Raw genomic sequence first — 15,931 nt, 5'->3', positions numbered from 1 at the left:
CAGAGCAGACTGATGAAAAACACAGAGACAAAGGACCACAAAGCCAAGGTTTTTGAGGTAGTAGCTGTATTCAAATGATTGACAACACAATCACCCCCTCTCCACTGTACCAATGTTTCAGCTACAGAAATGACAATACTTTTCACAAAATGTCTTACTTTCTATACAGCACTCAATCAAATGTTAAAATGAAATGGTTTAACTCACTACCCACAGATGACTAATACTGTCAGGATGCAGCATTTGTCTTCATGTTCTTTTGCCCTCTTGTTTTACTTAAAACATAAAACTAGTGTTCCAAGGCGTAAGCACAAGAAACTAACCATACAACAAAGCAAAAAAGTATACATGGCCTAACTATTTTCAGAGAAAATACTTTTTTTATTTTTTATTTTGTAGTTGTACATGTAAATATAGTATAAATTATTGTGACAACTTGGGACTGTTAAACCATTGGGGGCTGTTTTAGTGTTTATTATTCACTAGTAAAACAAAATGTAAACAAAGAAATCACAATAAGAGCACCAAAGGTAACAAAAAAAATAAAGATTATCGTTAACAGTTTATAAAAAAAAAAAATATTTAAATACATTTGTAACCACTTGGCTCCTTCACACACTGCATCAGGCCAAGGCAAATTACATAAACCAAAAGAAAAAGCACCAAATGTTAAGGAGGATGAGAAACAAAAAATCTAGTAACTAATGAAGAAATATTCTTCTCATTTTCCATCTGATCAGTGTCCACCTTTTGTTCCAGGTGTTTATTTTCTCTTTCTGTCTTGAGAGCATCGTGGGCAATACCTGACAGATGAATAAAAAAGCACAGCAAAAACATTTAGTTGACTGACTTGAATAAGTAACAATTCACACTTGTATTGCGCACAATGAAAATAGGATAGTACTTAAATAAAAAAAAGTTGGAAAAAAAAGAAAATAGGATAGTACAGCTCGAGTTTCTTACCATTTGCCTCTTGGTTTGGTTGTCAGGCCCACACAAGCAAAATGGAACCACTCAATAGAGCACTGGAGTAAAGAAAAAAAAGAGGATGTGCTGTTAAAAATTCCATTGCAAATGGAGCACTTAGTCGAGACAAAATGATTCAAAACACACGGTTACAAACAAAATCGATCTTTCAAAGGAGATACATCAGTATGTGTGGTGTGGCATCTACTTATGAATCACTCACTCTGTCATCTGTGACCTTATCCACAGAGGAAGAGGCACTAGACTGCAGGACTCTTAAGCCTCTTCATTTGTGATTAACATTTTCATGAAACTTGGTGGAAGGGTGTACCATAGGCCAAGGAAGAACCCTTCACATTTTGGAGCGATCCAAATCATGGGGCGAATATACAAATTATTTTTCACTTTTGTTAACGTTGTGAGATAGTAATTAACATTACTTACTAGGGAGCTGGCAGGGTAAAGAGTGTTTCATGTCCGATCCAACTGATTCGGACATTTGCGTTCTAACATACATCTCCACCAGGTATGTCTAGATAATTTCAGGTTTGAAGTGCACGTATGTGTTTTTAGGGACTATTAGGAGATAGGACATGCCTTGACAGAGGTCTGCGCTCTCCGAGTGCCCTTCTATTTGATATATAACATTATTCAATCTTCTTATTCTTATTAAATCTTCTAAATTCCAGGCCTGTGCCATAAAAATACATTGTTGTTGACCTTTGTGTTACTTTAGTGGTATTTACAAACATTAAATCATAAGTTGTTTGGACAGGCCATTCACATTAAAGGTCTCATTGAAGTAGCATTTTATGTGTTTGTTTGTGTTCTAAGATGTATTGTTTTTTCTTTATTTTTTTATATGCGAAATGCCACAATAAAGCATTTTAGTACATATCTATACCAAAACCACCTCCACCTTTTCTCTTCATAAAAAACATTTCATTATTTTGCTTATGGATCTTGCTCTTGGTAATGTTTACAATATTCCATCCGTAGAAATATGATTATAGACTTTAAGGCAATGCCACTAACCAACAGTAGGAAATACTGATACAGAATCTACAAAGTACAGGGAAAACCATAAACACACTCTTGTTTGTACAAAAGTACAAATATTATGCCCCAATAACAACTATTGTAATAATCACAACTGTCTCTAATTAGTGTATTTAACCATAAGTGTCTACAGAATTGTTGTTTGTATTTTATTACATACTTTCTTTGTTGGTATTTTTGTATAGTGGCTTCTGTACTTGTATTTGCAATGCGTATGTTGTGAGCTCAGGTCAACTTTCTCCTATTTTCTATTCTCTTTTATTAATAATATTTTATAAATGAGTGTTCCTTTTTGATTGTATCTATGTAAAGCACACTGAATTGCCCCTGTGTAAAAAACAACAACTTGCTATTGCTGTTTATCCCAAAGTAAATGCAACTGATGTAAAGCCTTATGTTAAATGTTTATCCCACATTTAAATTCTCAAACTAAATCTAACTAACTAAATATTAAGTCCCAACCCAACCTCTTGTTTAATGGAAAAACATAAAAATAAATAAAGGGTAAATTACAATCCCAAAGGCACTTCATGTGACCCCTGACTGAGATCTTTAAGAGGGCCATAAAACAAAACTCACGTCAGTGTTGTCGCAGCCGATCATCTCGCCGTAAGAGACCTGATGACACAGACAGTAGGTGGGTTCGTTGGGGTCCACTGGCATGTCCAGCACATCAGATGGGTGCACATTCCCAAAGTTGGTGGCAGGGCTGTTGAATTCTCCTCTGATGATGGGGAAAAAGTGTTGAAAGTGAGAATGGGAGTATCATCATAAAACTGACTAACAATTATTAACTTCAAACATGAAAAGTAAACACATGGCCAGCACAAGCTGGAAATGTGATGCACAACATACGGCTGAAGGAGTTTGACTTTCTTCTGTGCACTCTTGGGACTGCCATCTTCATCTGAACTCTTAACTTTAGACCTTGTTTTAGCCGTCTTCTTTTCCTTCTGTCTGGTTTCAGCTGGAATTACACAACCACTTTATTATTCCACCAATTATGGTTTTGGCTGCCCTAAATAATAATAATAATACCCCAACATTAAAAGATATTAAGCAAATAAAATGGACACACACCTTTCTTCCCCTTACTAGAGGTGGAATCATAGTCGGTGCTCTCGATCTGCTTTTCCTTCAGGTCAGCCTCAAACCGAGCCAGGTCTGTGTCAAGACGCCGGATGTGTTTGTCGACCTGCAGAAAATGTAACTTCAGCAGACTGATTGTGGCATGTTGGGTCTATCAATTGTGTTTCCACTCATATGACCTACATATGAATGTAAAACATTGATTATTTCTAAGATACTAACCATCTCATAGGTCTGCATGGCCAGTTGCACCTTATCATCTCCAAACTCCTTGCATTTACTGTAAGACTGCTGAATCTGTCTTAGTATGGACAGCTTTTGTTCAGAGGAGAGAGTCCTGGCGTTGGCTGTGTACTCTTTAGCCAGAGAGTCTATCTGTCCCTTTAGATCTAAAGCAGAGACAAGGAGTAAAACTTCTAAAACCATATTGTAACTGTTATGTCAATGTTACCAATGGGATAAAACTTATGCTGAAAATAAAAAAGAATACCTCTCAAAAATACAGAAAATAATTGCAATGACAATATACTTCAATATTGTGTTATTTATACATATGTTTATTTGGTTTATTGTCGATTTTGTTATTATTTTGTTGTATGGTCTGGAATACTGTAGTTACTGAGTCATCTTTTCTTGATTTTTGTTTGGGTGGGTGGTGATGACGAAGGGTGGAGGATATGTTCATGTTGTATGCTGAATTGTATGTTTGGTATGTTGTTTAAAAAATAAAAAATTGTTAATCTCAAACAAAATATATTAGGTGTCTGTTTTCTTGTCGAGCATTCATGAACAGCTCATACTGAGCAATACAGGAAATAGCTAGAATAATGGCTAATATTAAAATAACACTTACAACTTATTATACTAAATTGAAAAAAGTCAACTATTACCACAATGTTGTTCTTTAGAAAATGTTTACACACTGTTGTGGAGTATGTACTAGTTTTCAACTCAAGATCAGTGGTTCCCAAACTTTTCGGCTGGTGGTGACCCTTTAAAAGTTTCTGCACTGGACATTCAGAACATTAATATAAAAGTTAAATGAAAAAGTTTTTTCAGTATTTTGAGTACAGCCCATTTCAAATTAAGTAATGTCTAGTTGTGACTTCAATCAAAGAATGATTCTCCGTCTTGGATTGTTTTATTTGAAGGATTTTCAGTGACCTGAAAAAGTCACAAGGAAAAGAAAAACATTAAAGAGAGCAATAATTGTCTTCACATCATCTTGTGACCCCCCTCAGACCTTCCTTGGGATCCTTTTGAGGACCCAGACCCCCAGGTTGGAAACCACTGCATAGATCTCATAGTTCAACCATATATATATATATATATATATATATATATATATATATATATATATATATATATATATATATATATATATATAGGTGACATAGTACGTTTAACAGGTCTCTATAACAGTACAGCTGAAATGCATTCTCACATCAATCCATTGTTAAAATTCACACTAAAGTACACAGTTCATTATTCTCACCCTCTGTGCGTTGATCTAGATCTCTCATCAAATTGAAGTTTCTCTGCAACTCGAAGGGCAAGTTTTCTATACCTGGTGTTGTGGAAGGGGAGACAACAGTTTAAACCCGCTTTCAGTGAGATCAACATGAAACGGTAACGTTAATACAAGCAGGATAGCTATCTGAATGATGTGCCTTGGATGATCCTCTGGCTACCATTACCGATAGCGCTTTAACTAACATCCACACGAAATGCAATAAACAGCAAGGGACACAAAGACAACCGATATTCTTGTTTAATTAATTTAAACTAGATCAGCCCAGCTTGTACAGTATGTGTACTGTGCCATCTCAAACTGCATTCTCCCGGCGCTGCGGTATCCCAGCAAATAGACTGAGCCTAAACCCGCTCACCGATAGAAAACGGCTAAATTACTCTGTTCCGCACGCGGGTTGTCCAGGAGCTACAATACACAACGAAAGACAAGGCATAAAACGACCTAAGTAGGTTGAAATGTTTTCCAACATGTTTAAGGCATTTTAAACAGCTTACTGTCCAAATAATGCTCCAAATACATCCCCGCCGCCATCTTAGAAAATGTAAACAACACAGCTTCCGGTCCGAAATGGAAAAATCTGATTGGTTGTTTCCACATTCTTGACAAAACTGATTTCCAGCACAAATACCCATTCAAAGTGGAACTCATTTTTCAAGTAAAAACTAAATAAATGTAATCAATACTAGCTGGTATACGGAAAGCCCCTCTAACATGTTTAAAATTGACATGATTCAAGATATCTGCAGTGTATTTCTGACCAGTCAAAACTCAATTCAAGATCTTATTACATTCTAACACTGAACAATTGAAGTGTATATTAGAATCAGATTACATTTTCCAAGATCTGAATGTTTACATTATGACTAGTCAGAAATCAAATTCATATACCTTCAATGTCGTTCCGACTACTTATAATTTGAAGATACCAATTTGGAGGTTTAAAAAATGAGTTAGTACTAGTCAAAGTGTAGATATCTCATTCTGTAACTGGACTAATCATAACTAAATTGACTAGTCAAACTACATTTGATGTCTAATATGTAATAAGAGTTGGTTAAGCAAAAACTATTAGAGGCTAAAAGTGTTTACCATAGCTGGCTTATACATTTAGCACTCTACCCATCAAACAAACAGAAGATGTTGATGTACTATAAAGACAAGTAAAACTTCCCACTGATGAATGATGAATCAAACAAGTGATGAGAAAGATATCTTAAAAGATTTATTATATTCCACAGATTTATGGAAGTTGTCCCACCCTGCAATTAGCTCAACAGACAAACATGAGTAATCTGGAACAAATAAAAAAAGGGAGAGAGAACATAACCAGTGTAATTAATTTGTACACAGGCATTACAAATAATATCTGACTGACATACAGAATTGCTGCTCTGAATGACAACAGCGTACACACTGGTTAGCTGAAGGGATCTGGATCCATAATGAAGCTCAACAAAGCTCTTACACAATTAGTACAATTGATCAAGCTGTACACACCATCACTCTCCGCCTTGTTTTCCCAACAGATGCTTCAACTTTCTGAATTTATTCTTTCCCATTCTGTCCTTTGCCTTCATTGGTGTTTTTCTCTTTTTGCCTTGCTTTTTCTCAAATCTGCTTCCTTCCTTTTTGTCAGCCTTTGACACTTTAGTTTCATCAGCTGTCTTAACCGCAGGCTTCTTGGCTTCGGTCCCTTTCATAGTCTCTCCATCCATCTTGGCGACCTTTGCCTTTTTTGGTCCAGCAGATAAGTCCTTTTTGCCTTTTGGCTTGGCGTTTGCCATTTTCTTGGCATTTGTTCCGTTGGCTTGGGCTTTCCTCTTTAAGCCGCCTGCCTTGCCGGGGACAATCTTCTTTGTCTTGCCACTTTTGGATGGTTTCTCTTCAGGTGAGTCTGTTACAGCTGTCGCCTCAGGAGCATCTGCGCTTTCTTCTTCTACATAAATAAACACAGGATGAGTTGTTTTTAAACAGGGTAACTATCATAATAAAAGATGGCATGTGCTTGTAAGAGAAATAGTTACCTTTTGCTGCTGGTGCAGTTGGAATTACATTGGAGAATTTCTTCAGCTTGGCCACAAAAAATCCATCCATATTGTGAGAATGAGGGTAAAATCTGCGAGACAGTCGCAGAGTAGGGTGGAATCTACGTTCTTTGAACCTGAAAGAATGGGAAAACATTTTTAGGTTTGAAGATCAGAGTACTTGGCCTTTCAATATCTCTACCACTATGTGAAAACCCATTGGTTATCTTATTTACCTGGTGAAGCCTTCCTTGCCAAAGTCAAGTCCAGTGGGAACTAATTTGACGTTCCTTTTCTTTAAAGCGTAGTCCACAACCCATTCATTCTCCTCCACCTGGTGGATGACATTCTGATCAATACCCAAACCTGTCTGCTAAATACTCACAAAGAACATGTAAACCTAAGAATAAACTTGTTGCATATGCAATACAAATACCATTATTGAACATGTGCAGTAGATCAGATATCCTCCTGTGGGGGACTCTGCATTGACAGAGTCAATTGCAGATAGAATCAGTTCTTTCTGCAAGTGAGCAGAGCGCTGGATATCGGCCTCATCCTGTCAAGAAATAGGAGGGGTGGAGGGTGATGATAAAAAAAATATTATAATTTTTTACATTATTTAAAACCAAAAGTATACATCTGTATGAGTGTATACGTTAACAGTGAATGGTGTTTTACCTTACTGGTCTTCACAGCTGGATCTTTAGCGATGACTCCCGTGCCTGAGCACGGAGCATCGAGCAGCACTCTATCAAACCCACCCATCACCTGTAGGCAAAGTCAGTACGCTCTTTAAAACTCTAGAGTCAATGTAGACCACAGAGATAAATGTTTTTCTGCAGATGTATAAAAGATACCTTTGGGAACTGCCTTCCATCGTAGTTGCAGATAACAGTGTTGGTGACGCCCAGACGGTGGACGTTGCCCACCACACTCTTCAATCTGTCAGCGTTGGCGTCATTGGCCACAATCGTCCCCGTGTTTCTCATCAGCTGAGCTGAGGGTGGAACGTTCACATACGCCGTTAAAAAAAATAATTTAACTAGCATGTGAGAAAAGCTTACATTGTTTTACAATGCACTTGAAACAAAGCTATTGGGATATTTAATTCATTTTAAAGTTTGTTTACGTTATTTTTCGGTCATTGGTTCCAGCTTCTCAAATGTAATAATTTTATGCTTTTTATTAGGGGTGTGCAAAAAACACCCAAAAAAACAATTCACATTCGTATCGCGATTCAAGCTCTACCGATTCAAAATCGATTCATAGAATTCCAAACATTCATATTTAATTTTGTTTTTCCCGTTTTGTAATGGCGCGCATACCATTGTCCTAAAATTAGTTAAGCTCGCCATTCCCATAGATGGCGCTGCGCCGAATTCACACTGACGCCTGGGCACACTATAATCAAAAGAAGAACGAGTGCAGCAGAAGTAGTTTAGTCGGCGCAAACTATGGAAAACCTCACAGAAATTATTCAACCTGCTCCATCCTCATTGAAGGCGAGAGTTTGGGCACATTTCGGCTTTTATAACCTTGAGGGGAAGACGGAACAAGGAGGAAGCGAAAGCTAAGTATTTTGGAAACACCACAAACTTGAGAACTCACACGGTATGCCATGACCCAGAGATTAACATTAAAAGACATGGACGAACAACAACCTAAAATACCCAGCATGCCTGTCAACCAACGCACTCACTTTCAATGCTCTAAACTCCCACCGAACTCTGAACGAGAAGCTCTTTTTATTTAAGTTTTATTTTATACTTGAATTAAATGTATTTGAAAGCTGGCCAAAGCTTGGCACTTTCCAGTTTTTAGTTGCAAGTTTTTATTTTTGTATGAAGACATATAAGTAATATCAAACTACATTTAATTTGTTTCTTTTTTGAATTGTATGTCTACTGCAATCACATGGGAAAAGTAACTACATTTACATACTATGAATCTTTTTTTTTTCAGAATCCAATCTTGAGCCTAAAAATCAATATCGAATCGTGACATTTTCTGAATCGTGCACCCCTACTTTTTATCGTCATACATGGCAGTAAAATATATTTGGGTTTTGGAATGTTGGTTGGATAAAACCAGGAATTCAAAAACATCCTGTTGGGGTTTAGTAAATTATAAATGGTATTTACTCACAATGTTGTGACATTTTATAGACAAAACCAGAGTCAATCCACGAATCGAGAAAATTATCAGCAGGTTAATCCATAATGAAAATAATCATTTGCTGCAGCCCTAGTCTACATTATACAGATTGAAATGCAACATAACATTAGTAGAACGATATATAACTGCAGCACATCTTACCAATATAGGTGGTCTTGCCTCCTGGGGCTGAGCTCATGTCTAACACTAGCTCTCCCTCCTGTGGAGAGAGCGCCATGACGGGCAGAAAACTGGAGGCTCCTTGCAGCATGTACTGACCAGACAGATACTCCGGGGTTGCACCTTTTTTAAAACATGGAAAGAGTTACAGTTAAAGCTTGTGATGTGACAGTCAGCCTCTGATATTTTCCAATAAAAGATCCTTAATAGCTCAAGTAAAATCGTCGACCTGAATGTGCTGACACCTACCTACAGGTACTGAGGAGTCATAGATGACCAAACCCACTTTAGACCATTTCCCCAGTGGATCAAGGTTCACTCCTCTGTTGATCAAGGCCTAAACAAGGAAAAACAGACCACAGAGTTCAACATAGGTTCAACATTTGTGTTCAGTGGTGGTTTCTGGGTTAATAACATTCTCGCCATAAAGCCAGACATTTGTATCTTTTCATCTGAATATTCTTCTATTTATTTCAGCCACTTTTTCTCTGAATAGGCAACTCTGAGTGTTATTTTTTGTTCTGTTAACTGCATTAAATCAATGTTATTTCCTCATAGTGCTGTCGAAAAACGAATAAATTATATTACTACTTCATTTGTGCTTTTTTGTAAGTCGACTTACAAGACATACTAGGAAGCACATTATGAATTTTGACATTTGAAAAAAATATTGTAAATGGCCATTTCATCCATCTCTTCCACCCCGAGCAGTTACTGTACCTGTGCAAGATCCCTCCTCCTTGTTTTCAGTGTGTTGGTCCGGATAGTGACAGGTCTCTGAATTTCATTGGCCTCGAGGAAATCAACCAGCTGTAAGCAAAAAGGAATAAAAACAATAAAAAAAAAAAAAAACTGCAGTCAAAAAAAATCTATTAATTCAACACATACACTCAATCAGGTCTCGACAACAGCCACATGTTCAAACTATTAAAACCGTGTACATCAATCAGTTCTGATCATGATGAGAAGAAAATCACAATGTGCTGTCTTTGGTACTACAGGGAGAGAGAAACAAGGCACACACCTCTGAAAGAGGGAAGAGGTCCATTAATTTCTCAATAAGGAAGTGGTTGTAGCTGTAATAAGTACAGAGATCCTTCTTCAAAAGAGAGATGTACTCTGCTCTCTCTTTCCCCTCCTCCCTCTTTGTTGAGAAATTACAAAGGACATCAATGTTGTCCTTTATTCTTTGATGGATTGTCTTCAGGTCCAGAGTCATGATGCCTAACAATGTCAATAAGAAAAAGGATTTAGACTTCTTGCAAAACAATGTGCTGCTTTAAAAAGAATCTCATTGTAAAAAAAATAAATAAAAAAAATAAAAAAAATAAACTAGTTACTCACCTTCCCTCTCGCTTTCCTCTGCACCAGGTAGCCTAAATTTATCCATTTCATCCATGTTGGCCTGTACGGTGTCTTCCTCATCCATGTCAGCCTCTGATTTCTTTTCCTCTTCGTCATCATCTTCCTTCTCATCATCGTCATCACTCTCTAGCATGGTTTCCTTCAGCTTTTTTGCTTTCTTGGCTGCACGCTCAATGGGAAGAAGCTAAATAAAAAAGGAAAGTACAAAATCTTACCAACTATGTTTACCACATTAACCACCCTTAAACTTTGAAAAATACTTTGTTGCAACATCCAATAGCACGGTTAAATACACCAACAGTGAAGTGAAATCAGGGATTCTATCAGCAAATTTGCAATTAGCAATTTTTTAATTTTAAAAGACATTTGAATCACCATTTTAAGTAAAAATTCCAGTCTTGAATACAGAATAACAACAAACTGGTGGATGGTAAAAAGGTTATAGTAGAATCATTTCACATACTTCCTCTCCATCACTCTCTTCTTCCACTGCTTCCTCACCACTGCCGTCATCAAGTGTACCGTAGTCGTCAACCATTTCATCATCATCATCATCGTCATCATCATCATCCTCCACTTCTTTCATTTCTAATTTGGCACCCTTCTTTCCTTGGTCTTTTCCTCCCTTCTTCATCTGCTGCTGCTCCTCCTCCTCCTCCTCATCATCATCTTCCTCCCAGTGTTCATCACTGTTATCCTCACTTTCGGGTTCATCAATTTTGCGCTTCTTCTTAGCTGGTTTCAACCATTTACTGTTCTCATCAGTGAATCCTTTAGAGAAAAAGTACCAGACAATAAATGCCATGTATATATTGTGATTGATTACAAATAACTACTTTGGCAACAACATTACAAACATTGTGTGACTATTTTATGTTTTTCTTGTTTGCAGGTGCTGGATTGTAATTATCGGCACTTGTGTATAACAGGGTTTCTGCAGGTTTCACCAAGTCAGATTTATGACCATTATGAATGAAATTTAAAACCCTGTATCACAACTTTAAAAAAATTAAAATAAAAAAAAACACTTCAGATGTCCGGAAACATCGTCTGAAACAATTCCCCGATTTCCTCATTCGCATTATAGGACTGGTGTCTAGTCACCGTGTGGAGGACCCAGAGCAGCTCTGCTCTTAGCAGACACTGATGTAGTTACCTTTCTTGGGCTGTTCCTCAGCAGCATCTTTAGGCTTTTTCAAGTTCTGGACTCTTTTCGCAGCTCTGTCAAATAACAACATGAATGAGCAACTTTTCAACAGAGGGATAGTATTTCATGTTGTCTAATCAGTCAGACTTTTACCTTTTCCTGCCTCTACTCGAGAGGCGTTTTGGTGCAGTTTCATCTGCAAACAAAAAAATAAAACTTTGTAAAAAAATGCCATAATCATTGTCAAAGTTGTGAATTATTGTTAAACTTTATAGTATAGATTTCCACAGTTGATGTGTGTCTTTATAAATAGCTGATAGTCACCATCATCAGTTATAAACTTGGCCAACTCAGTCTCTGCTCCTTTCTGCTTCCTGGATTTTCTCCCCGGTCCTCGCTTCACCTTGTTAGTGGGATCCAACTTCCGACCCATGACTCTGATTTACACAGACATTTTGAAAAGCAGAGAAAAGTGGCTGGGTTAGCTCAGTTGGTAGAGCAAGCGCACATATATAGAGGTTTACTCCTCGACACAGCGGGCGCGGGTTCGACATCGACCTGCGGCCCTTTGCTGCATGTCATTCCCCCTCTCTCTCCCCTTTCATGTCTTCATCTGTCCTGTGGAAATAAAGGCCTAAAAATGCCCCAAAAAATAATAATTCAAAAAACAGAGAAAAATATGGTTTCATCTTTCCAAAAACCTGTGTAAAATAACAATGTCAGTGTATACGAACAGATTCCACTCTTACACTCTGCGTTCTTGAGACCATGTTGTGCTGTAAGTTAGTGGGATGCATTTGCGTGGAAGCACACAACTGTTACATATATGTACACATACAGTAAGTCACAGCATTCTGCACTTAACTTCTTATGGTAAAATAAACTAATAATAATAATAATAATAATAATACTTAAACCCATTGACATAAACACTTCCATAGGTATAGTATTTAAAAGTGATCATGAGGTAACTTTAGGCCTCAAATCACAATATTTACTAATAGTTTTATGGTAGCCTACTTCATATGAATTCAAAATTACATTCATGGGAACATAGCTACCCTAAATGTTAAATTTCAAGGCGTTCAAACACTTATGTAGCTAGTGACACAGAAATGGCAGAAAACGCTGTGACGACCAGTTAGACAGAACAGTTAGCTAGTTGGTCCAATATGTCGTGTTTGCAAGTTAATATACAGACATCGGTTATTACACTGCCTGACTGAGTATTTGCCTAATGAGCTCAACAACAATTCTCCACATACTCACCGATGAATCCGTGTCTTTTTGACCCAACTTCTGATTGTACGGTGTGAGATAAAAAAAAAACCCACACGTGAGATTACTTCAACACGTTGTGGAAGAGCATCCGGCGCATACAAGTGAAGTAAAGCAAGACACGCACTGCGTTGCATTCAAGCGCTAGGATTGGCCCATGCTCAAGAGTGTTGGAGATTTTGACCAAAGGATGTTTTGACCAGTCTACGGTTTTGGTTTTGACCATAGACTGTATATATTTACAATATATGGTTTTGACCAGCCGCGAAGCTTTTTCCGCCATCATCCCATCTGGCCAATAGTCAATTAACAAAAACGGTAAATTAACAATAAATTAACTAGTTTCCCATCCATCTAACTCTTCCACTATGTTTTCGTTAGTAAAGCCAGATATTAACCAAAAGTTATCACTTAGCAGTGTGGCAACTTAACGTTAGTTAGCGAAAGTAGGCACTTATTTATATACTGTCTATGGTTTTATTATTAGTATTAGGCACCCACTCGTGAACGCGCACTTCAGCCGTGACGCACACATTCCGCGACAGTCCAGCTGAAGGAAGGAATCATGGCGGCTCCTAATGAGAAGAAGCGTGGTCTTGAACATTTGGACGAATATGAACCAAAACCAGCCAAACATCTCCGCAGCCTGCACGACCGTATGGCAGAGAGGAGACTGGTTGTTATTCTGGAGGGAGCATCGTTAGAAACAGTGAAGGTAAAGCGTCAGGGTCGTGTTTGTGTGCTGTTGTGATGCAGCCCCTACCTGCTACGAGTGGAAGTGACATAAGTGACCATATCTTTAAAATTGGGGCTAACTAATACAATAAGTACATGTTTTGTATTTCCCAGGTCGGAAAAACCTTTGAGCTGTTAAACTGTGACCAACACAAAAATATGATCGTCAAAAGTGGAAGGAATCCGGGACATATAAGACCAGACATCACACATCAGGTAAGCACTCATTTAGAATAGTATGTACAACTGTATTCTTCACTTATGTCTGTCATGATGATGACCTATAGTCACATTTATGTAACGTTAAAATGAAGAGCATGATTGGTTTATTTAATCATGGCCGATTCTACATGTGTAATGTAAAACTTAGTAGCAGCTTAACTTCTGGATACATGAAGGTTCTGGAGACTTTGATGTTTTACACACAAGCATTTATTGATCTCAATCGAGGAGATTAAGGTAGACAGTACAGTTTAACCACGATGTGCTATTCTGCGGTGTCGTCCTCAACTCTGAGTATGTGCCTTTTCCTGATGCATGTGTCTCTAGACCAAGCTGTCAAGTTTGTCTTATGCCAAGATATCGATGGCGCCAAAACAAAAGATGGTCACCTTAAGCCTAGTTCTGAGATGCATGAGAAACTGTGGCAGGCCCCTTTCACTGTTTCCACTGACCTCCAAAAGGAGACAGTCCTGAAAGAAAACATTTCCTAATCATGCAGCTGTCTGGACTCCCTGACTCTGTAGACAAACCTATTCATACATGAAAAGGTTTGGTTATTAGAAACTGGCTGAATATTCTCGTCCCTTGACCTATGAATGACCCAAAGTAGTCTAAGCTTTCCCTTTGTCTCATCTTACATGGTGTTTCAGGAAATTCCACCACAACATGTATTTAGCTGACGCTTTTGTCCAAAAAGACTTAATGATTTCGACCTTGTGGGTACAACCCCAAAAAGTGCAGGAATCGTGTGCTGACATTGCTCATCACAGATATTTTGGTATCAGCATATACATAGAAATAAGTATAGGCTTATACTGTATGTCAGACATAGATTAACAAGAAGGCAGTGGTGCCCTTATAGAAACAGTGTCACCATTACATTGTTTATTCATCAGAGAGCACTTTATTAGTTTTTAGTTTATTAAATATAAAATGTAGATCTCAACCTTAACATCTCCAGTGTTGTTCTGCATCTACTAAAAATATTGTCTTGGAAGTCATGTTTGAGTCCTGCAGTGAATTTAAATTTTCATGTAGCCTGTGGGTTAGTCTGTTAGAGATGCACCAATATAGTATAATGTCAAATTTCAATTTTCTGTTTTCAATGCATATCTGCTATTTAAAGCAGTAGTGGTATCAATGCAATTTTACTGCCAGTATTTGTTGAATTGTACAACTTTTCTTATTTTTCACTGGATGAAACTATTAATAATAATATAATAATAGTAGTAGTCATGTTAAAAGAAAATACTAATTACCTCAAGCATGAGCTACAAAAAACTGGTGCATCTGCTTATTATATTGTATCTTTTATGTTTTTTTCTTTTATAAAGTTGAATCATTTTTAACTTAAGTATCTTATTTCCTTTTACCAGTGTCTGCTCATGTTGATGGACAGTCCACTGAACAGGGCAGGCCTTTTGCAGGTTTACATCCACACAGAGAAAAATGCCTTAATAGAGATCAACCCACAGACCCGCATCCCAAGAACCTTCACTCGCTTCTGTGGCCTTATGGGTAAACTAAGAACTTTAAATGTTTTCTGTGTATAAACTAGATATGTTACTTTTATCTTTGTGTAGGTAAGGTACAAAGCAGCCAGTCTTACACCCCCCCCCCCTCATTTTTTCTTCTCTTCTTGTATTTTAGTTCAGCTGCTGCACAAGCTGAGTGTCAGGGCTGCGGATGGTCCTCAGAAGCTTCTGAGGATGATTAAAAACCCAGTGTCTGACCACCTGCCTCCAGGCTGCCCCCGCATATCCACCTCCTTCTCTGCTGCTGAAGAGGCTGTCTGTCCTCGGTCTTTGGTGCCAGAGGGACCAGCTGCAGTGGTGGTTGGAGCATTTGCACATGGAGCGGTGAGAAATGGCATTCGATGTTAGCGGATTCAATGCTTTAAGTATCAAATATCTGTGTTACTTATCCCTTTGTCTTTTATTAGGTGAATGTGGACTACACAGAGAAGACGGTGTCCATCAGTAACTACCCCCTCTCTGCGGCACTGACCTGTGCCAAGATGTGCTCTGCTTTCGAGGAAGTGTGGGGTGTCGTGTGACAAACAGTCAATAAACTGCTGTTGTACACCTGGCAGCGACAGTAGAGTACATGGACTTTTTTTAATGGACTAGGAATGGATATGATGTCCATTTCACCAGTGATGCTGCGTGGACTACA

The 15,931-nt window shown here is 37.9% G+C and overlaps 3 protein-coding genes across 4 annotated transcripts in view; 1 reads left to right on the top strand and 2 right to left on the bottom strand.

The window, feature by feature from the left end:
• Positions 1 to 49: 49 nt before the first annotated feature.
• ing4 (inhibitor of growth family, member 4) lies at positions 50 to 5,268 on the bottom strand. Of its 2 annotated transcripts, none has more exons than XM_039805254.1 (8): positions 5,143 to 5,268; positions 4,610 to 4,681; positions 3,337 to 3,503; positions 3,106 to 3,220; positions 2,881 to 2,992; positions 2,605 to 2,749; positions 964 to 1,025; positions 50 to 803 (listed from the first exon to the last, which is right to left on the bottom strand). In XM_039805254.1, exons 1-8 carry the CDS (start codon positions 5,243 to 5,245, stop codon positions 764 to 766), a joined length of 816 nt encoding a protein of 271 aa, XP_039661188.1. In that variant the 5' UTR covers positions 5,246 to 5,268; the 3' UTR covers positions 50 to 763. The 2 variants fall into 2 exon arrangements, with proteins under 2 accessions (XP_039661188.1, XP_039661189.1); XM_039805255.1 differs by lacking the exon at positions 5,143 to 5,268 and adding an exon at positions 5,004 to 5,104.
• A 580-nt stretch (positions 5,269 to 5,848) lies between these two features.
• nop2 (NOP2 nucleolar protein homolog (yeast)) lies at positions 5,849 to 12,923 on the bottom strand. The gene is made up of 16 exons (XM_039805242.1): positions 12,791 to 12,923; positions 11,846 to 11,958; positions 11,675 to 11,717; positions 11,531 to 11,595; positions 10,838 to 11,145; positions 10,354 to 10,558; positions 10,034 to 10,233; positions 9,730 to 9,819; positions 9,259 to 9,346; positions 8,992 to 9,132; positions 7,533 to 7,672; positions 7,354 to 7,443; positions 7,109 to 7,231; positions 6,909 to 7,006; positions 6,673 to 6,809; positions 5,849 to 6,584 (listed from the first exon to the last, which is right to left on the bottom strand). The coding sequence occupies exons 2-16, from the start codon at positions 11,952 to 11,954 to the stop codon at positions 6,148 to 6,150; spliced, it is 2,274 nt and encodes a 757-aa protein (XP_039661176.1). The 5' UTR covers positions 11,955 to 11,958; positions 12,791 to 12,923; the 3' UTR covers positions 5,849 to 6,147.
• A 381-nt stretch (positions 12,924 to 13,304) lies between these two features.
• emg1 (EMG1 N1-specific pseudouridine methyltransferase) overlaps positions 13,305 to 15,931 on the top strand; it is a 2,825-nt gene continuing 198 nt past the window's right edge. Inside the window, exons 1-5 of the mRNA XM_039805256.1 lie at positions 13,305 to 13,514; positions 13,649 to 13,750; positions 15,133 to 15,274; positions 15,407 to 15,615; positions 15,699 to 15,931. The exon at positions 15,699 to 15,931 is cut by the window's right edge and continues 198 nt beyond it. Coding sequence (XP_039661190.1) covers positions 13,365 to 13,514; positions 13,649 to 13,750; positions 15,133 to 15,274; positions 15,407 to 15,615; positions 15,699 to 15,812 — 717 coding nt within the window. The 5' untranslated portion in view covers positions 13,305 to 13,364 and the 3' untranslated portion in view covers positions 15,813 to 15,931. The remainder of the gene's footprint in view (positions 13,515 to 13,648; positions 13,751 to 15,132; positions 15,275 to 15,406; positions 15,616 to 15,698) is intronic.

Source organism: Perca fluviatilis, chromosome 7 (genome assembly GCF_010015445.1).
Source record: "Perca fluviatilis chromosome 7, GENO_Pfluv_1.0, whole genome shotgun sequence".
In the NCBI taxonomy this organism is placed as follows: domain Eukaryota; kingdom Metazoa; phylum Chordata; class Actinopteri; order Perciformes; family Percidae; genus Perca; species Perca fluviatilis.
Note: the sequence above shows the minus strand (reverse complement) of the source record. Positions and strands in the feature narration are given on the sequence as shown.

Bases quoted from the DNA above. Each gene is read 5' to 3' on its own strand.
- ing4 (XM_039805254.1), bottom strand. From the start codon at position 5,245: ATGTGGAAACAACCAATCAGATTTTTCCATTTCGGACCGGAAGCTGTG. The intron at 4,682-5,142 runs GTAAGCTGTTTA...CCACAACACCAG, and splicing joins TTTGGAGCATTATTTGGACA to GTATAGAAAACTTGCCCTTC. The intron at 3,221-3,336 runs GTTAGTATCTTA...CATTTTCTGCAG, and splicing joins CCATGCAGACCTATGAGATG to GTCGACAAACACATCCGGCG.
- nop2 (XM_039805242.1), bottom strand. From the start codon at position 11,954: ATGGGTCGGAAGTTGGATCCCACTAACAAGGTGAAGCGAGGACCGGGG. The intron at 11,596-11,674 runs GTAAAAGTCTGA...GTTATTTGACAG, and splicing joins TCGAGTAGAGGCAGGAAAAG to AGCTGCGAAAAGAGTCCAGA. The intron at 6,810-6,908 runs GTAAATAAGATA...CCATTCTTTCAG, and splicing joins GGCAAGGAAGGCTTCACCAG to GTTCAAAGAACGTAGATTCC.